Below are 22,757 nucleotides of genomic sequence, written 5' to 3' on the forward strand. Positions count from 1 at the left end.
TGCTGCTGAAGGAGGCAAGAGTGGCGCATTGCTGCAGACTGCAGGCTGGGATGAGGGTGTGTTCCAATGTGTGCCGCTGAGTGTGAGAAAGGCTGCGATGCTCTGTGGTGCGGGGAGCTCCTTCGGCATTTTGTGAAAGCCCAGAGCCCCCTGCATATCCATTACTGCAATGCGGTGGCCTCCGGAAAAATGGCCGCCAAGGGCAGTGCATGCTCAGATTGAGATCTCATCTTCCGAGATCTTGGGAGATGAGATCTCATTGCCGAGTTCTCAATCTGAGCATGCGCCGCCCCTGGTGGCCATTTTCCCGGAGGCCACCGCATTGCAGTAATGGATGTGCAGGGGGCTCTGGGCTTTCACAAAATGCTGGCAGAGCCCCCCACACCACAGAGCACCAAAGCCATTTTCACCTGCAGTTGTGCAAATTGGAACACCCTCTCATCCCAGCCTGCGGCCTGCCACAACGCGCCACTCTTGCCTCCTCCAGCAGCGACCCTGGCACTTAATCACTTCCAACAAACCCATATATTATTGTGTTTAGCTTCTCCTTCTCTGTACAATGCTGTCCACAGATCGGGCGGCATCTATAATATGACAGGTTCCCTTTAACTCAGTGTTTCTCACCTCCAGTCCTCAAGACCCACCAACAGGTCATGTTTTCAGGATTTCCTTAGTATTGCACAGGTTATGGAATTAATGCTTGAGCAGGTGTTGAAATCACCTGTGCAATGCTAAGGACATCCTGAAAACTTGACCTGTTGGTGGGTCTTGAGGACTGGAGTTGAGAAACACTGCTAACTGCTCTAATCCATCATTCTAGCAACATATAGGTTGGATTATATTAAATAAACTATTCTTAACGTTGGTGCATGGAATAGCTTTTGTGACGGACCAGCTGGCTCACAATTACATTTCTAAGAACTTCTTCCACATGGTTGGCCTGACAATAAGATCTTAATAGAACTTTATTTCCAGACTAGGTGAAAGCATGCATTAAATTTGGTTGTCTGTAAGATCAATCTATGTCAGTTGGGATGCTTTGTGACTTGTAATTCCATATAAAAATGGCATCATTGTCAATGTGACTTTCATGACGTGGTCTTGGCTCTAAATCCTGCGCCGCAGTATGAGATTGAAAGGCTTCATTATTGTCTTTATAATAAAAATATCACTAGAATAAGTCACAATGTAAAAAACTGAACAATGAATCTGGCTTCATGTGATTTTATATCTGCATATAAAATAGAAAAATAGCTGCCCTGTGATTATACATACTTTTATCACTTTCATTACGAGAACCTCTCCTGTCCTCATTCGCTCTAGGTAATTCATGGATCCCATTTACCACTTCCAAGGGCCAATAGTGTGATGCCGACTTCAAAACCTGAAAGCCTGAGAAAAAGTCAAAGAAATTAGAAACCAGATTTAGGACAAAGTGTATTGTACATAGTCTTGCATATACATTCAGCCGATCATGTTTGAAGTGTATCTGTCCTTACATACAAAACTTGTAGAAAAGCAGGAATTTGCAGTCCCATATAATCATGCTCTGTTTCTTGCCATCCACTTTCCTTGAGTATTCAAACCAAACAGGAAAAAGAGCGGTAATTCCCAGGTGTTGCCACAGAGTGAAGGCAAGGGTGTAAGTTCCTTGGGTCTTTACTCAGTCATACAACGCGTTTCGAGTCAGGTATTGGTCAACCCCACATCAAAATGCATTGTATGAGTGAATAAAGATCCAGAGAACATCCAGTATACCCTTGTCTTCACTCTATGCACTTCTCGGGAATTACAGATCTTTTCCCGCTTGGTTTGAATGTGTTTCTTCCCATTGGTGTGTTGGACAGCAGTCAGAGAAGCAGCCCTTCATTCTTACAAGTATGAAGTTGTGCCAGGCCACAACCCAGGCAGGCGACCATATACAATCATTTGTGTTACATTGAGGGTAACTCACTTGGAGAGCCTTTTCTCCTTTTTTTTATGTTTTTTGAGTAGGCATCATTCTGCCAGCACTATTTGAGGTGGAATTTAATTTTCTTTACTCACTTCCCAGCATGCATTGTTCTTTTTTTTGCATAACTGTGCATACAGAGATAGCTGTCATTCACTGATAGGACCACCCACTGGACCAAAAATCCCAGAAAGAGCAGAGGTTTAAATAATTAAATCACAGGTTATACAGAATGTTTTCTCACCAAACCATGTATCAGCTTGCTCAGCTCCCCCTGCTCTATAACATGGTGCCTGCAGACTGGACGGCATTTTCATGGTGACAGGTTCTCTTTAACTGTTTCTGTAGTAATAAATTATTTTTGATTGCTTGTGTTTTAAATGAAGATTTTTTGTTTGCTCAAAATTATTTTAGGATTTCAATAGTAAAACACATTAACCACACATGGTACAATACTGTAGTGCCATCATATAATAAATGAACAGATTGAGTCATCAAATAAAGCGGTGATTAGGGACTTAGTTTTTTACCACATAGTGAAAAAAAAATCAGACAGTTAGTTAAGACAGAGATAACTATCTGCCTGTTGTACCCAACGCCAGCACAGAGAGATCATTGACCGCCGACCACAACTGACAGCAGCTCTTCTTCTGGGCTGTTCTGACAGGGCGGGACTGCCAACATCAGGGTGATTGACAGCCAGCGGTTAGGCAGTGAAAAGCCAGCTGTCAATCAGCATGACTTCGGTGGTCCTGCCCTGTCAACATAGCAGATCGATAAAAAAAGTCGCCGCTCTGTTGACGTGATGTCAGCATAAGCAGCTGAAAAATGAACCTGAGCACAACAGGCAGGTAGTTAGCAACTAACTTCCTATCAGTGCCTAGTCCCAGATATCTCTTTTTTTAACAACTAGATTACAAAATATGTGTGCATGTATATCTGAAATAAAGGGTGAAGAGTAGATGTTCAAAGCAAAAATAACAAAAACAGAATGATCACTATCAACTGTCCCTTTACTTATTAGATTTTGGGAGGTAATATTAGAAAAACTATTTTATGGCCATGTACATCATGTTTTCTTTCACAAGATAGTTCATTGCAGCTGATATAAAAATCATCTTAGTAATTGATGACCTTGCTGTAGTGGATCTACGTTTCTCTTTATCTCATCCTTGTTTCATATGTCTAGTTTGCACATTGACATATCTTTTGGGAAATACAGTACATCTCACATTTCAATTTTTTATGACCTCATGGATCTTCCAGTTTTTTAAATTTTATTTCCATTTTCATTTTAAGATATTTTTGCAATGTTATGATTTGCACTTTTTGATACCTGTCACAAATGTATGATTTATTTAATTGATCTATATCCTTGACTTGACTGTCTCTTCCCCTTTGCAATCGTTTCATCCCTTGCATATAATGCCACGGTCAGTATATGCTACTTTACTAGAACACAATGTTGCATTGTACATGTCATAATAACCATTTTACAATATTCTAGGACTTAAGCCCAGATTAAAAGTGTTTAATGCCAGAAAACTGGCTTAAAATACTTTGAAACGTTCAAAAATTTTGCTTAAAAAATTTGAGATTTTATGCATTTTCAGAACAGTTTCAGCCAGTAATGCCAAAATGAAAGGAACTGGGGAGGAACTAGAGCAGGATGAGACGTGGCTATTTCAGCTTGTTAGTGTCATAATTAAGTGACAGCATTTATTACGCCATAAAAGATACTTTACTCAGTGCCGGTGTTACGGGCTGGCGGAACGCAGCAAATAATAAAGATGGAATAAGATATGAGGTGCATTCACATCCCAGGGCCCACCGTGCATAGGTGACAAACTGCAGCTAAGCAATGAGGAGAGAGGTGTGTAGGAGGAAGCCGGACAACGGTGGGTAACCACTGACCCGGTGCTTGCAGGGACGAACTCCGTTACCTCATGGAGTTCGCACCATCCGGCGAATAAATGAGACATGTTAAGATCACAGGTCACAGCAATGTGAACCACCGCTCTGAGCGGGTGCAATGTCCGGCCTGGCGGACACCACTAACCAGCCTGACAACTGAGCTGGAAAGCGCCCATACGGCGCATGGCGCTACTCTGGCGGATGCTGCGGTAGCAGTGGTTGAAGAGGCCGGTACTGACCAACGCCCCAGGGCGCTAGAGAGTGATGAGGAGTTACACTGTGGCGCTAAGCAGTGTCAGAGCAACGGTGCTGACTCTGATTCCTAAACCCTAACTCATGCGTAATATCCAAGGAGGGGGAATCTTAATGAGTCAATCACCAGTCTTGACATACATCCGTCATTACACATACACTAAACACTATAGCCTCAGAGTCTATCATAGCGCATGGCGGGGTGGCCATGTGAACCTTTTATAGCAACGTCCTTCCGGGACCCTCCTGAAGATCCAATGTGAGCAGGAGAAGGACCTGAGCATGTGACTCCCGATCTCCAATGGGAGATCGTCCCACAAGCATGCGCAGTGGACCGAAGGAAGGACTTAGACTCTGGAGTCTTTTGCTGCTGGCCAGGCTGCATTGCCATAACTGGACCAGAGGTGGCAGCAGCAACCAAGCCCACAATGCTGGTGTGCGCAGAACGCCGGGATCAAGGAGTCTGCTGAGCAGGCTCCACTGCGGCTGAAGAGGAATGGGAGACTGTCAACGGCAAGGCTCGGGATTCCCGCTGTGCAGCGCCCAGAACTCGACTCCTAACACCTGGACTGCAGTAACATTTCTGCTGAAGCACACGGAGGTGCACACCACTGATAAAATGTGCCGAATTCAGTAAGCAGTGTTTACCTCTTACAGAATTCAACACATCTAATTTCCTCATTAAGACATATGGAAAGCCAGTATAAAAGAATTGGGGCCTTAGACTCCAAGTTTCCAAAAAGTTTTGTAAATTATAACTTTTTTAAAAATTTCCATGTACTCGATGTACATATATTCCATGCACTCAGTGATTGACTTTGTACTTGTGAGAGAGAAAAAAAACAAATTATGGCATCGACAATCTGTGAAACTATTGGTTTTGATAGAAACATAATTATTTGACTGTAACAACTCATTCTGGCCTCTTCAAATGGAACGCTGAATAAAAAACATGTGAAATAATGGCAGGAAAATTTTAACAGCAAAATGAGTGATATAAATAATTTTATAAGTAATAAAAAAACTATAAAAAATGATGATACTCTGAGGTAGACTCTATACACAGAGTCCAATATTACACGATGGGGCAATGCCGATCTGCAAATTTTTTTTCATGCCGATTCAGCTTGAGTAAAAAAATCACAGCATGCTGAGAGTGCATCGTGACCATGCGCAACCATACAAGTCTACGGGTGCATGTGAAACATCGGACTGCACTCGGATGTCCGATTTATGTGGACAAAGACAATAGAAAAGATGAAGAAATTAACTTAATCTTTCCTACACCTGTGCTCCTAAACTCACATGTAAAAGAATGGGATCACAGTAAGATGACATTCGGCTCATAGTCTGAGTTTAAGCCAAGTATCATTAGCATACAGCCGTGTGAGTGTACCCTTAGTGTATTGCTGAAGACAATGATTGGCTGCAAAGGTCTCCTGGGGTGGTCCAACATGTCATTGATGAAACATTGGTCTCTTTATACTGTGCTACAGAGATACCCTTGAATACCCAAGTGACCGCAGCTGCCAATCACTGGTCTCAGTCCAATAGGACACCACAGAGACCAGTAAATGGATTCTGTGTTGTCATGAGTAGTCATAGATATTACTGCAGCATGGCCGACAGGAACACATTTTTGAGAAAATCCATGGTTGAGTATGAGTAAATCACGAGTAAATAAGTAAATTATTAAGAAAGTAAATTAAGAGAAAGGTGTAAAGTTATCAACATGCCCAAATCTATCACAAAGCATTAGCCGCCTTGATAAATTTGGAGCATATTCACACTGTCCGACCTCAATCTATGCTGTCTATTATACGATATTTGTAAATGTGAGACAATGCAAGAAATGTTACCTTCACAACACAAAACAACACTGGCCATTTCCAAATAGAATACACGTCCTCTACAAAGACACTCCGGGGTTACGTGTTAGCTTTGTTTTGACTTTATTGCTGGAAACGATGTTGGAAGATAAATCTTATTCCACCAACGGAATGCAAATGTGCTGCCACAAGAGTAGAAAGATTTATCATGAAAGTAAATACAATCCAATTCTATTAAAGTAAACCCATAAAAAATAATAAAAGTGAAAATGTTTGGTCCTCTCAGATATTATTTAGGTGGAATGGCCGAGTGAGAAAAAAGTTATCATCTTGTGCTCAGTCAGAAAATCATTGTTAAATGCCAACTTCTCAATACAAATACAAGTGCAGACCTGAGTTAAAAAGAACAAAATACCTAAATCTCTGGGTTCATGTGACACTCATGTGTACGACGAGAATTAAAGTGGTATTCCCATCTCCAAGATCCTATCCCAATATGTAGTAGGTGTTATAATAATATTAGCAAATACCTCTGATTAGAAATGTGCTATAGTTCTTCTAATGAAGTCATTTACCCCATGTGTAGGGCATTGACATAGCTTAGGTATCCATGGTTACAACCACTAACAACTAACTATCACTATATGAGTGGTCGTAACCATGGATAATTAAGCTACTGCAATGCCCTGCACATGGGGTAAGTGACATAGTGAATAAGAACCACACAACATTTCAAATTGGAGGTATTTGCTAATATTATTATACCTACTAAATAATGGAATAGGATATTGGAGATTGGAATACCCCTTTAAGAATGCTGATAAATAAGTTTATAAAGATAACTAACATTTCCCAATTTAAAACAAATTTAAGTCCAATATTTAACTGGTAGCCAAAGCAGTGATAATAAATTAAGGAGCTTGCCAACTCTGATTTAAAAAAGGTAAATAAACCAAGTATGCAGAATGGCTTAATAGCATAATAAAAAAACATACTTATTTACCACCACAATCCGCTCCTCTACCAGACCTGCCTGCTTCCACATCTAGCCTCCATTGTTCCACTTCCAGCCACATCGGGCACAAGACTGCTGCACATGTGACAACATATTACCAATGTGGCCAGTGATTGGATGCAACCAATCACTGGTTGTAACCAACATATAACCATCCTGAATGGAAAACAGACCACAGAAACTGGCACAGGCCCCAGACAGCACTCGAAGAGGAAAAGGATGAGAATTGGTGAGTATAGTTTTTATTATTATTTTTTTAGAGAGTGGTGATTACTTCAAAGGTGGCATTATCTAACTAGACAGGTTATTAACCTGCAGATGTAAAATGATTTGACTGCTTTTAGTCAAGTGGATCAGACACTTTTCACGGTCATAAAATCATAGAATGTTAGAATTGGAAGGGAACTAAGGGTCAACGTGTCCAATCCCCTGCTCAGTGCAGGATTCACTAAACCATCTCAGATAGATGTCTGTCCAGCCTCTGTTTAAAGACTTCCACTGAAGGAGAATGCACCACCTATCATAGCAGCCTATTCAACTCATTGATCACCCTCACTGTTAAAAAGTTTTTTCTAATATATATTCTGCATCTTCTCCCTTTCAATTTCTTTCCATTGCTTCTCGTGTTTCCATGTGCAAATGAGAACAAGGATAATCCATCTACACTGTGACAGCCCTTCAAATACCGGGGGTAACTGAGACCCTGGAGAACATGAATCAGGTCGGTTTTTACCAACCCCAGTGGTGCGAACACCATTATTCACGGAATAATGGCGACCACAAAAAGAAAAAAAGAGCAATTTCCCATTTAATTTCTCTCTCCTCTGATATGATCTAGCACATCAGAGGAGAGAGAAATGGGGCCCTCCGAGCCTCCCCCCAGAACCTACGGTGTCCCTGGACCATCCTGCATTCCCCGGTCCTGTCCCCCGGCCATCGGCGTCTTTTTCCTGGAAGAAAATGGCAGGTGCATGTGCAGTGCGCCCGCCGAGGTCTGCCGGCTGGCACCTTGCAACACTAGGAAATTTCTCCTATTGGTTCACTTTGATCACTGTGATCAAAATAAAAGAAATAGTAAAGCAAACCCCCTTTATCACCCCCTTAGTTAGGTAAAAATAATTTTAAAAAAATTATTTTTTCCATTTTTCCATTAGGGTTAGGGCTATGGTTAGAGTTATTATTGAGGTTATAGTGGGGGTTATAGCTCGGGTCAGGGTTGGGGCTAGGGTTATGGTTATGGTTGGGGTTACAGTTGGGTTTATAGCTAGGGGTAGGGTTGGGCTAGGGTTGGGGTTAGGGTTGTGATGTTGGGGTTAGTGTTGTGGTTAGGGTTAAGGTTAGGGTTGGGATTAGGGTTAGGGGTGTGTTGGGGTGATGGTTGGGGTTAGGGCTGAGTTAGGATTGGAGTTAGAATTGGGGGGTTTCCACTGTTTAGGTACATCAGGGTGTCTCCAACCGCAACATGGCGCCCACCATTGATTCCAGCCAATTTTGCGTTCAAAAAGTCAAACTGTGCTCTCTCCCTTCTGAGCTCTGCCATGCACAAACCAGTGGCTTTCCCACACATATGGGGTATAGGCGCACTCAGGAGACATTGCTCAACAAATTTTGTGGTCCATTTTCTCCTGATACTCTTGTGAAAATAAAAAAGTTTGGTTCCAAAGTACATTATTGGTGAAAAAAGTAAAATGTTCATTTTTTCCTTCCATATTGTTTTAGTTCTCGTGAAGCACCTGAAGGGTTAATAAACTTCTTAAATGTGGTTTTGCACACCCTGAGGGGTTAAGTTTTGGATATTTTCTGTCATACTGACCCCCCCAAAAAAAAAACTCACTTCAAATGTGAGGTGGTCCCTAAAAAAATAATTTTGTAAATTTTGTTGCTTAAATGAGAAATCAATGGTCAATAGTGATGAAAGAGTATACTCTTTACTCGGGTTTTCCCAAGCATACTCAGGTGGCCTACGAGTATTTTGGCGTGCCCAGAGATTTAGTTTGTGTTGACGCAGCTGCATGATTTGCGGCTGCTTGACAGGTTGAATACATGTGAAGAATGCCTGTTTGTTAGGGAATCCCCACATGTATTCAGGCTGCCTAGCAGTCGCAAATCATGCAGATGCTTCGGCTCAAAATAAATCTCCAAGTCAATAAAAGAAGAAAAAGCTATAGACCATATAAACGGGGATCATCATGAAGTATATCGAATAATGATAAACTTTATTGGGTACAAAAACACCAAGACAACACTCATTAAAAACATTTAAAAAAGACACACGTGACATCTCCAGCAAAATCATGTGCTCATAATGAGGCTACAGCAACAAAGCAGTAGACATGTGCCCATATAATAATCAATACAAAGCATCAGTAGGTACAAACAACACACCACAATACATGTAGAGTTATTTCCGTAATACTATATATGAATAACACAGTGCCAATGCATGGTTGGTAAATATAAAGGCCTTGAATGGATACAAACAGGATAAATGTACTATTTAATGCGGTGTATGAAAGATTATAAGCATAAATAACGTAGGCAAAGAAAAGGTAAAAGTCAATTGCCTGCTAATGCCAAAGAATCACCCGTAGTCAGGAAAAGCCCAAAACCATGGCTGAATGGGCTCAATAAGACCTGTAAGAATACATAGGCCAAAAATGACCAATAGAGCAATACCTCTCCATTACAAAATGGAGCATCCAGAAATCCTGCCTACAAGAAGCACACGTCAACTGATGAAGGCTGTGAAAATGCCGGACGTGTGTCGCCACTCAAGGTGGCTTCGTCAGGGGCCGGTTGCTCACTAATGTCTTGTGCCCAGCTTATATACAAACTCATTAAGTCAAAATAGACGACAGATGTGCGGCATACCAGAGACACACGGCGAATCCAAGCTGGAAGGATGTAATAATGATGCAACGACACCATGGAGAAGCATAAGCAAAGCATACAGGAAGGGTGTATAGTAACAACACATTAATGCGCAAGCGCAAGATAGTAACCATGAGTCACGTGAGAACACATGAGATGGTGAGATTCACATCACTACGATAACGAAAGGATTGGCAAACAAGTGAATAGCGCATGCGTTACAAAGGGTGCCACAGGGCAAGCGTGTGTCTGTCAAAAAGTTATTTTCACTGCGCAGGCGCCGGCACCGCTTAACAATGAAATGAAAACCAAATGTTACAGCACATGCACAAAGTGCAGATAGCAAAAAGTTCACAAAGTACCGTCTGAACGGCAGCAAAGACCAAATGCAAAAGGTACCAAGTGCCCAAATGCTATTTTAGAATTAATACTTATAATAACAGTATGAAATTCCTAAATCATTGAAAAAATACAGAATTTTAATGCAATAAGGCCAAGACAGGCAGTAATACCTGACAAGGCGCTAGTGCCCAGTGCCAGAAATATAGATGAGAAAAATAATATGATATAATAATACAAGAAATATATATGTACAGTAATAAGGTCAGAAGAAGCTTTACCCAACAGCTAACTAATCCCTACCAAAAGGTATTGTGAGAATGGTAGAGCGAATTGACCCATATATCAAATAAAAATGAGAGCACCCAACATAAATAGAATATCATGTGGGCTAATACATGGCTTCACATGGGGTCCAAGAACAGAATAAAGGTGAGTATCATGAAAAAATTCACAAACAATGCAACGAGAACCCTGATATAGGAAATAAATATTCATGTAACCCATTTAATGGTGGTGTGCTGTTTGCATCCTTACACAATGATCAATAATCGCATTAGGAATAAGAAATGAAGATCAACAAATGAGCAAAATCATTAAATTTGATAGAAATAAAGACAAAACAAAATATTACAGTCCTATCCAGTGGGTACAAACTGTAATAGTGAAGTAACAAAAAGGCATCATCCAATATGGAAACCAGCGTCCAGCGTCGCTGGTCCTGATCGCTGGGGCTGTCTGTGACAGCTCACCAGCGATCAGCCTAACGATGTCCCAGCGATCCCATCATGTCGGATCGTTGGTGGGATCGCTGGGACATCGTTATGTGTGACGGTGGCTTAAGTCCTCATTCGAGCCTGATGGAGTCACACTATGCAAATTAAAGATCCATTTAGACTCTTGTCTAAGCAAATCCAGGGTGATATTAGGACCCCTAATGTCAGAATATACAGCCTCAAGTCCCATAATTTTAATTCTGGTAGTGCAACATTTATGCACATCAAGGAAGTGAGCAGCCACAGTAGAGAGGGTTTTTCCTTTGTCTTTGTCCTTCTTAACCGTAGTGATGTTGGAAAAATGTTATTGTATCCTTGTTCTAAGTTCCTGTGTGGTTTGCCCAACGTAAATCTTGGGACACGGACATACCAATGTGTATACTAGATTTCTAGTTTTGCAGTTGAAATACGATTTAAAAAGAAATCTGGAATGGAGAGATAGGAAGCACAAATGTGTTACAACTGGCAGTAAATTGGCACACCATACAGCCTCCACAGGGAAAAGTACCATGAGGGCGAAAGCCTCTGTGTTGTTTGTACCTACTGATGCTTTGTGTTGATCATTATATGGGCACAAGTCTACTGCTTTGAGGCTGTAGCTTTATTATGAGCACATGATTTTGCTGTATATGTCACATGTGTGACTTTTTTAAATGTTTTTAATATTTTTGTACCCAATAAAGTTTATCATTAATCTATATACTTCACGGTGATCCCCGTTTATATGGTCTATAGCTTTTTCTTCTTTTATTGACATTGTGTCTTCTATGGGCCATGGATGTATCCCTCTTGGATGTCCTGTGGTGCCCTCCAGTGCTTTCCTTTGTGAAACTAAATCTTCGAGCACGCCACAATATTCGGAGGACACCCGAGCATGATCAAGGAAAACCCAAGCAACGAGTATACTCGCTCAAAACTAGTGGTCAACTTTTAACCCTTATAACTTCCTAACAAAAACCATTTTGGTTCCAAAATTGGCTGAGGTAAAGTAGAGCGGAGAATTTTCTGAATTTCTTTTGGCGAGTGAGGAGCCATTTCGCTTTTCCAGAGCCTTTGTACCACCAGTAACATAGCAGCCCCCTATATTTCCGTTAACAGATAACAGATCTGAGTGGGACTTGCTTTTTTGTGGATTGAGTGGAAGCTTTTATTGGGAACATTTTACATAACTCTCACTTTGGGGTTTCCATCTAAATCTCTGAGTGACGTGATTCAGATAAAATCCCTGAGGGATCCATTCACTATAATTAGGCAGCAGAGTTACTCTGGACTCCATCTGGCCTCTGTTCCATGGTTTCTTTTATTTTCAGAAGTGCACAAGACTGTGGCCGACGGCACTTTTATGCAATCCTAAAAAGATGGACGCTTCCGGATCACAGGTCCTATGGCGCCCACAGTGATTCCATCTGCCTCATTATAGGGAACTTTTGGCTGGGTGTTCTGTCTGAATCATGTATTTCAGAGATTTAAATGGAAAACCTTATGTAAGCGCTCAGTGTAGAGAGCAGAATAATGTGCGCCGAGCCTTACTGCGATCTTTGGGAGGCAGAATGAAAAAATTAACAGCATGTAAAGAATTGGTTTTATTTATTTTTCACGTCGTTCCTCATGCATTATAATTGATTAGGTGACTTTATTCTTTAGGTTGGTGTGATTACAGCGATACCAGATTTATAACAGGTTTTTATGTTTGGCAGCTGTCACACACTAAAAGACGCTTTTTATTGCAAAAAATAGTTTTTGCATCACCATATTTTGAGAGCTATAATTTTTTCATATTTCGGCCGACAGAGTCATGTGTGGTCTTGTTTTTTGCGGGACGAGCTGACGTGTTTATTGGTACCATTTTAGGGCACATGACATTTTTTGATTGCTTTCTATTCTGATCTTTGGGAGACAGAATGAACAAAAACCAGCAATTCAGGAATTTTGTTTTTGTTTTTTTTTTATACCGTTCCGCATGTAGTAAAATTGGTAAGGCAGCTTTAATCTTTGGGTCAGTACGATTACAGTTATACCTCATTTATATTTTTTTTATAAAACTATTTTATAGAAAAAAAATAATTATTTTTGCATCGCTTTATTCTGAGAGCTAAAACTTTTTTTATTTTTCTGCTGATGGAGCTGGAGCTGTATGGTGGCTTGATTTTTTGCGGGACAAGATGATGTTTTCAGCTATACCATTTTATTTACATCCGTCTTTTTGATCACGTTTTATTGCGCTTTTTGTTCAGTAGTATGATGATAAAGCATTGTTTTTTGCCTCGATTTTTTTTTACGGGGTTCACTGAATGGGTTAACTAGTGGGACAGTTTTATAGAGTGGGTCATTACGGACGCAGTGATACCAAATAAGTGTACTGTTATTGTTTTTCTATTTACATAAATAAATATATTTATTGATAAAATATTTTTTTTTTTCTATATTTGGGGATTTTTAAAAAAATATTTTTAAACATTATAATATTTTTTTAACTTTATTACATTGTCCCAGTATGGGACATTACTATATAATGTCAGCTCGCTGATCTGACACTTAGCACTGCTGAGTATCAGTTCAGGGATCTGATAGGCAGGGAAGGAGGCTTCTCAGGTCCTGTTCTTAGCAGGCACTGACAAGCCACCTCCCTGTAGGACCCGGAATGGTGTCAAGGATCTCCATGGAGACCATCAGAATAACGCGATCGCTTCTCTATGTCGCTGTCACTACTAACAGTGGCATCAGAGGGGTTAAATGCCCAAGATCAGTGCTCAGCGTGAGACCGCGGTGATTATGCCATCATACTAATACTTCCCCAGGAAGACATTCAGTTCCCGCAGAGCAGTACTAGTACAGCGAAGGTCGTGAAGGGGTTAAGTACCAAATTGGCTCTGTCTCTAAGGGGTAATTCAGTATTGAGTATGAGCATCATGTGCAGTAATACTGACACTTACAAGAAGTCTTGGCTGCTACCAGTTGGATTATTAATGGTTTTCTGAGTAATGTTCTGCCAGATGTTGTCTTATTGAAAAGGGGCTCTTTGGAGAAATGGCAGTACCACTGGTTGCACCACAAAATCAATATAATGCCAAGCTGTTATTGTACCTGGAAGGAAGACTAGAGGGATCCAGCTATATTATGCCACCATTCACCATAATCTCGGGAGGAGGACTGGTGTGATATTCCCTCATGAAGGCATCTTCATGACATTGCCCCCCATGGTCTACAGACAAATCTATGCATAACGATACATCTAAGGCCTGTTTCACACATCCGTAGTCGGCGGTCAGCTGAAATCTGCCAAAGGGGGAAAAAACTGATCCGCCCCTTTGAGCAAAGTACGGATGACCGCGGACAACGGATCCGTGAGCGGCGTCAATTAAAGGGACCGCGTTACCCAACTTCCGCGCGATCTGCCTCCCCGATCTCGGCCAAGCCATCGCGCGATCTTGACAGCCTCCCCGATCTCGAGATGGGCCGGCCGAGATCGGGGGAGGCAGACAAGATTGCGCGATGACCGAGATCGGGGAGGCAGACAAGATCGCGCGATGGTCGAGATCGGGGAGGCAGATCGCGCGGAAGTTGGGTAAGGAGACAGAAAGAGAGAGAGAGAGCGAGAGAGAGCAAGAGAGAGAGAGACTTTTTTTTTCTACCGGCAGCCAGACAGAATTGGGGGTTAAATCACTACATGGCGGATCCGCGGCCCCAAAAAACGTTGCAGGGTCTGTCCGGTCATGTCAGCGGATGCCAAAATCTTGGCAGATCCACTGACATACGGATGCAACGGACGACCATCAGTCAAAATCCGCCAATAATGGTAGTCAATGGGGAAAAAAACGGAATCGCCAACATTCTTGGCGGATCTGTTTTTTCTCCAAAACGGCGGATTTTGACTGATGGTCAAAAACGGATGTGTGAAACAGGCCTAAGACAAAAGTGGTGCGCATCATTGAAAATGATGTTTTCCATGCCAGTCTCCATTACTTTCTTGCCTGCAGTATGATAGCCTTTGGGAGATGAAACATGAGGTCAATGGGACACTTGTAGCTGGATGTCTGGCTCATTACCCTATGTCATGCAAATGTCTTCTGATGTTTGTCTAGATATAGTTTCATGCCTTAGGCTTGGTATGTGATGTCTAATTTTACTTACAGTACAGTATGAATCTATCATGGAAACCATGGTACGGCCATTTCTCCAAAGTTACAGCATCTGATTTTAACATGGCAATGCCAGACCGCTTGAAGCTTGTGAATTAAAAGCAGTCTGCATGTCCTAAATGTGATACCATGGCCTACAGCATTTCTGCAATTGTCTCCCATTTGAGTACACTTGGGATGTCATTGATCAGCAATTGCAAAAAGAGATGCCATCAGAAGATATTGATGATTTTTGTGTCCAAGTGCATTCGGCATGGCAGAACATTCATCAGATTACCATTAATAACCTCATTCATAGCAGCCAAGGTGTGTAACTGCAGGTGTTTGTGCATGTGGCTCTCATACTCAATACTGAATAAATCAAGATGTTTTAAAATGTTGTTTCCATTTTTTCATAATTTGCACAGTATATCCCTAACATGTCTATTAATCCTGTTATCTTCTTAGTCATAGGAGTTTACCTTCTTGGTGTTGCAATTTCCATGTTGAGGAGTGTGTATGTCAGCACAGGAACTTTAAACCTGATGTAAGCTTTAAGGGGTCAGCCCAATAAAGCAACTTATCACCTAAATATAGGAATATGTGATAATCTGCTTATTGATGAGGATACAACACTGGTACCAACAAAAATTACTAAAACATGTTGTAAGGCAGTGGTAGCACCGTACGCAGTGAAGAGACAGCGACCCACAAAATTCAAACACAAAAGTCTCTTTACTGTGTTATCTTCACACATAAAAGTCCAATCCACACAAGTGCATGTAGCTTCAAAACATATAATTAGGATCCATCTCACCATTTGCAGAATATATATTATACGGCATCCTTCATTTTACAGACACTAAACACACAAGTCTTCCTCTGACTAGTTCCCGTGGGTGTCTATGCACCGTATCCAAGACTATTCACACAGCATTACATGTTCCAGGCAGTGCACATGCTAGTCCTCCTCTGACTATTTTGTGGTGCCCCAGTGGTTTAGTCGCCACAGAGGTATTGCACCTCATCCAGAGGTGTGGTACCCCGCTCTCGGGTAAGGAGGGGTCCCTACCCAGGATTCTGACACTTGCACTCAACATCAGTCCTCTGATAGCCAGGGGAGAGCTGGATAGAGGGTGTGGGTGGAGAAAGAGGAGTAGGGGGAGGAGCTTGTAATGAGTGAGCAGTGACAGTTGGGAGAAGGACAGGCAGTTGGGGCTGGGGACTTGAGCAGTGAGAAGCTCGTCCCAGCTGCAGACGACAAGAGAGAAAGGAAAGACAGAAAGGACCTTCGGAGAGAGGAAGAAGGGGTCCTAAGGGCACAGATAGTGAGAAGTCCACCTGTGGGGCCCGTATCCACGCTGACCACTGTCAGGTGGAGGGACCAAGTCGCAGTTAGGGGACCGGCCCCAAAACTAGTGAAGAAACTAAGGACTCGGCTAGAAAACCGGAGGCTGCAGTATCTGCATGTGCTGCAGCCAACCCCACGTACATTCGCTAAAAAGGCAACCGGATCCAGGATCCATGGGACCTAGAGGTCTTCGCCTGACAAGATCCAAGGATGCTGGCTTGGGACACTGTATGTGAAGGTGCAGGGGAGGAGAGAAGGGAACCAGCGCAGTGAGGCAGCCAGGAAAGGAACATCTGAAGGGAAACCTGGTGAGGTGAGCTGGTTGGACCACAGACCTGGAGAAAACAGCACCCCGGGTGGGGACTGTAACAACAGAACTGTGAGTAAAAGTGTGAAGACTGCACCCTGCTGTGTCCACAGTTTATTTGCTGCGTCATCTGTGCTGCACTACAAATACCATTATTTTAAACACCATAAACTGCCCTGGAGAATAGCTCTGCCTGTGGAGAGCAGAACCAACTCTGCTGCATCAACAACTGCCCCATTGGAATGAATCTGCAGCGTCTGCTAACACCTTACTTGCCGAGTACCACAGGTGGGGTCATGAATCTCTTATAAACTTTATTTCCCCTTAAATCATCACATTTTCATTGGACGCCCAGGACCACAGACCGGGTCACTGCTGCCGTGACACATCCCCTTAAGAACCGGCCCGGAACCGAGTATCTCCACAGCCCTGGTGGGCGCTCCAAGTTGCCGTGGGTGTCTTGCACCGCTGCATCACAGTCTCTTTACTCACTCAGCCGTACACAGTCCAGGATATCCTCTGGATCGCAGCCGGGCACCATATCCACCTGTTTTGCAATTGTTACACATGCCAGCCATGGAAAACCTGGATCTGGAATGTAATAGACTGCAACAAACTACTATCCTGCATCCTGCTTCAGACACAACATCCAGAGCAGATTTTCCCTACATCCTCTGCCTTGAACACTAACATGTCCAAGACTAACACTTACATTCTTATCAGTATGCCTTGCTGTGACTGCCATACACAGCTATGGCCTTCATTTGCCTTTATGCACATCCTGGGGAGAACATACAGCGACCCCTACTTGTGACATCGGTCACTGCTTCCCCATTGCAATCCCAGCTATGCCTGTGACCGCAATGCATCCTCATAGCTTCAATACGCCTTCATGCGTATCCTAGGGATAACACAGCGCCCCCTAGCTGTAACAGGGGTCACTGCCTCACAATGTATAGAATGAACTTTACACACTGTCTGTGGGACTGATGAGGATAGTAGAGCATTGTAGTAAGCTATATGTCAGTTACAATCACAGTGAATGGAGTAATGTTGAACAGGAGAGACCACCTCCACATTCAGATTGTGAACTCCAGCTCCTGAGTCCCAGTTCTCTGACACCCACCTGTTCTGTGGAAAGGCACCAAGTTGCTATGATGGCCGAACATCTTTAAGGGGAGCCTGTCATGTCAAAAATTTCTATTATGCTGCAGATATGGGATTAATCTGCAGGTTAATAGCCTTGTAAAGCCGTGCGGCCACCTCACTGAAAGCCCGGCTACTGGGAGGAAATGAACTTTATTCCTCCAAGCGCCGCTTTAGTCAAAGCACTGTACACAGTGATCAATGGTTGCTGAGCCGGCTGTTGATCAGTGCCGAGGTGTGGTCACAGCCGACGCTCACTATGTACGAAGCGATCACTGAAGTCATGTTGGCCGCACCTCCATGACTGGAAGTTGGAGACTGCCAAAAGGTATAAAGTTAATTTCCTTCCGGTACCCAAGCTTTCAGTGCAGTGGCCACACAGCTTTAAAATGCAATTAACTTGCAGATTAACCTCATATCTAGAGGTTAATTGCATTCTTGACCTAACCGGCTCCCTTTAATAAGATTTTCAAACAAAATTATTTATCCACTGCTAGAATCCCCAATGATCATGAGTATGTGAGTCTCAAGACCCCGTTCTTTCTCATCATGACAGCAGTGAGGCGGAGGTTGTATGGAGCCGCGATGGAGAACATGAGCCGTATCTTCTGGCTGGTAATTATTGATGTCACTGTGCTCCCTGTGGTCTGGAGCAGGTAAGTCACTCATTGCATGACATCAAAGGTTAATTCCCACAAGTAGTCCAGCTATTTGTATACATGAAAATTCATTTGTTACCAAGACACAAATGGAAATTGATCTATGTGCTATGATAAGATAATATCATCACAGTAGCTCCTTGTAAAGAATGGAAAATGTTGAGCAAGGTGACTAGCTCTTCACGCTAAACATATGTCCTGCTATAACAACCATTAAGACATCGCACTACTCTCAGCAATAACATACTGCATTGTTATCGCAAGCTAATTACTGTCTGTCCCAAAGATGGAAATTCCAAGCCAACGCATCTAAACATTTTACAAACTGAAGACGCAGTTCATCACGCAGTTTGTGTCAGTTTTCCGGCATAAAACTGCTTGAAATTAATTATGCAAAATGCTTAAGTTGCGCAAAATTTGGTTGACTTTTAACATTTTTACTCCAATCCTAGCCAGTTACACGACTTGCTTGAAAAACAGGCAGAATTTGCCTGGCGAAGGGGTATGGCCCATCATCCTGGCAAATTCATGAGAATTTATGCCGCAAAAGTGTTGTAAATGACAACAGAAATGTACTTTAGTCCCTGACCAGAACACGTTGGTTGTAGTGGCACCTTGCAGCTGAAAGATGCACCAAATCTATTGGGAGGCACATTTTTCTTAATGAATTTGACACATTTTATTCCAGTTCATACATCATTAAAGGGATTGTCCGGCCTTAGGTTACTAATCTCCAGTCACTCTGTGTGACTGCAGTCTTGGAAAACCTCACATTGTGCATACTGCGCACTGTGAGTATTTTCAGGTGCGGGGAGCAGCAGGTGCATGACCGCAAGTATGCAATTTGCATATGTGCAGTCGCTTGCTGACTAGACGGGCGCAGCCTCACTCAATGCAAGTGTATTGAGAGAGGCTGGATGAGTCTAGTTGGAATGTGGCCAGAAGTGTACAAATCGCATACTTGCCATCATATGACCACCGGTTCCATGCGCCGGAGAGTTGGGACAGTGCGAAGTGTGCACGATGTGAGGATTCACAAGTCTGGAGTCACACATAGTGACTGGACATTTGTACCCTTAGGCTGGACAACCCCTTGAAGATTGGCATATAAAAAGCCAGTTTTGAAGACCCAAGTGTTTCTGTCCTTATGAACCAGGAAATTTTTAGGAATTTTTGTGACTTTTTATTATTTTAGGCGACCTAAGAAAGCCACGGTTGTAGTACCGAACCATATATAATGTATCTGTATATATCTGCATGTATCTGTCTATACAAATGACACAATGTGTGCAGTGTGCACAATAAAAACAGCTTTCTTTGAATCCATTAAATTATTATTTTCTGTATACATTGGTGTCCGCTGTTCTGGTAAAACTGACAAATTAGCCTTGGCTCCCTACATGAAATAAAGACTCTTGTGTCGTCTGCTATCTGCTTGGCTTTTCTTGGACTCTTCACAACACACCACAAGATCTGCTGTTTGGAGATGTCATGTCCCAGCCATGTGGCCAGCACTATCCATCCAAATGAATTGCATGCAATCTTGAGAGCTGCAGCTGTCACACAACACGGTCCGCAAAAAAAAAATGGACATGTAAATAGCACCATAGATTGTAAAGGGTATATTTTCTATTTGTGAAATCCATGGATAGACCACGTATGTAAAAAACAGATGAGGCCTTAAGCTGCATTCACACTTCGAGAACACTTTCCAAAATCACTGCAAAAACATTGTGATTCTACTGTGATACTGCAATAGCATCAAAAAACACAACACAGCCACAATGTGTGAACACAGCCTTAAGGATGATTCAGATTCAGGTTTTTTCTTTTCACGTCAGAGGAAAACAGACCGAGTTTCATCAATGATATTCATCAAAGTGTCATCCATGCTTTATCAGAGCTTAGTCCGATTTTCAGCAGTTTTTGTCGTTTTTGAAAACAAAAAAAATAATTTTTTTCCACCTCCTATCTCACAGTCCATGTAAATCGGATTGCAGTCAGATTTCCTCCGACTGCTGTCCAATTTTTTCATAGACCCATAGACTTGCATTGCTGATTTTGATCTGACACATCGGACGTTTCCGCAAAACATCACAGACATATGAACGGCCCCATTCCCTATCATAGGTATGAATGCTGTTCATGAAAAGTACAAATAGAACTCATAGGACAAAAAAAAAAAGATGTCTGAATGAACCCTTCCTTCTTAAAATGAATATCCGCATGCTGCCTAACGTACCTCATCCGTCCGTGCTGCCTAACGTACCTCATCCATCCATGCTGCCTAACGTACCTCATCCATCCGTGCTGCCTAACGTACCTCATGCATCCGTGCTGCCTAAAGTACCTCATCCGTCCGTGCTGCCTAACGTACCTCATCCATCCGTGCTGCCTAACGTACCTCATCCGTCCGTGCTGCCTAACGTACCTCATCTATCCGTGCTGCCTAACGTACCCCATTCATTGACAGCTGTCATTGTCACCTCCTCACTTCATGGGTCGGGGCCAATGTTATGACTGATTTTTTTTTAGTTCTTTCTCTATAATGATTTACCGTATGTTAGAAATGAAATTACTTTTTCTTAAAGTCCATTAGATGAGTACATAAAGTTTATTTCACATATCACTGTAATGAGTAATGATGAGTTAAAAAATGATGAAGAAAATGGCTTTAAAATTTGTATTGAGCGACTCCTATTTTCTTTTTTTTTTTTTGTACCTATATTGTCCAATCGATCTGTATCCTTTGTACAGAAATCCACCCCAACAGAATGTGTGCACACGTGAGATACAGCACAATGCTGAACTCGTTATTGTTAGCCATTCTGTATGGATCCAGGTTATTTGTCCTGAAACTTTGTCCTGAAACACCCTGATAAAAAGTCTTTTTTTTTTCCTTTGTTACTAACATTAGAAGCAGCTGCTCTTAAATGTGCTGATACACTTCTCTGCGGAAATCATATTTCATTTAATCATAGGGTTTCATGTTACTGTAGCCATGAATAAAACCCAGCGAGCTCTGAATAGCAGAGCTGTAATTAATTATGTGCACTATTTTCTCGGGATATGGTCTTTTTCATTCAGCACACCAAATCATTCATAATAAAATAAATGCGGGTACAGAAAACACATTTGGACGGCTGTCCGCTTTGGTTAGTTATAATTATTTGGATATAATGTTTGGTTTTTTTTCTTTTACCGCAGAACAACAAACAGGCGGCAAAGCGACCATTATTGGGAATGGGCTATTAAGTATGAATATTTTTCTGCCAAAATATAACAATAGACATTTATTTGCAAGCCATGGGATTGATGTTCGCATCAAATGTGAAGTGCGTACAGCAGAGAACAGACATTTCTACAATGCACATTGAATAGTAAATAAGGCTATTGGCACATTAGTGTGTTGTGGGCATCTGCAGAAGTCCTGGAAGCTGCTGGATACTGGTGATACTGGCTTTTTACCATTAGCCGTCATGCAATGGTATTATGTATAGGGCACAGAAGCAGGTATTTCAATGATAGGGGGAATATGACGAATAAGCAGGGACCCGAACAAATTCACTCATCTCTAATTATGACCCTGCATCTCCAGCTTGGATGTGTAAAGCCATCAGGAAGTACCAGAGAGCTGATATACCATGAAAATCTGCAGCTAAGCATGTGCCATAGTCAAATATAAATAAGAGAAAACTAAAAAAAAACACTTGCAATTAGCTAGGATTATTCATTTCATCAATCAGTTGCCTTAAAGTGTAATTACGGTAAGTTAAAAAAAATGATATGTTTTGTAGCCCCTTACATTCCCTTAGATCAGTGGAGTTACAGGTTCTTGGATTCCACCAGTTGCTCAAAAGGCCACTGAGAAGTGTACAGCTCAGGGGGCAGAATTACACAGATACAGCCTAGGCAAGAGCACAGAGCAGAGCACGGGTTCAATAGAAAGTCTAGAGCTGTCTAAGCGCACACACAGAACACATAGAGCACAGGTTCAATAGAATATCTAGAGCTGTCTGAGCACGCACAGATAGAGCACGGGTTCAATAGAATGTCTAGAGCTGTCTGAGAGCGCACACATAGCAGAGCACGGGTTCATTAGAACAACTAGAGCTGTCTGAGCGCGAACAGAGAGCAGAGCACGGGTTCAATAGAACATCTAAAGGTGTCTGAGCACCCACTCATAGCAGAGCATGGGTTCAATAGAATATCTAGAGCTGTCTGAGAGC

General features: G+C 42.1%; 1 protein-coding gene across 2 annotated transcripts in view; it reads right to left on the reverse strand.

Annotated features, from left to right (window-relative positions):
- Positions 1–22,757, reverse strand: part of ADGRD1 (adhesion G protein-coupled receptor D1) — a 1,079,490-nt gene that overhangs the window by 992,772 nt on the left and 63,961 nt on the right. For both annotated transcript variants that reach the window (XM_073557041.1, XM_073557040.1), the window contains exon 3: positions 1,276–1,392. In XM_073557041.1, the coding sequence (XP_073413142.1) occupies positions 1,276–1,392 (117 nt within the window). The remainder of the gene's footprint in view (positions 1–1,275; positions 1,393–22,757) is intronic.

The sequence above is a fragment of the Dendrobates tinctorius genome, unplaced genomic scaffold (genome assembly GCF_039654945.1).
Source record: "Dendrobates tinctorius isolate UK_male_01 unplaced genomic scaffold, ASM3965494v1 ptg000243l, whole genome shotgun sequence".
NCBI classification, from domain to species: Eukaryota; Metazoa; Chordata; class Amphibia; order Anura; family Dendrobatidae; genus Dendrobates; species Dendrobates tinctorius.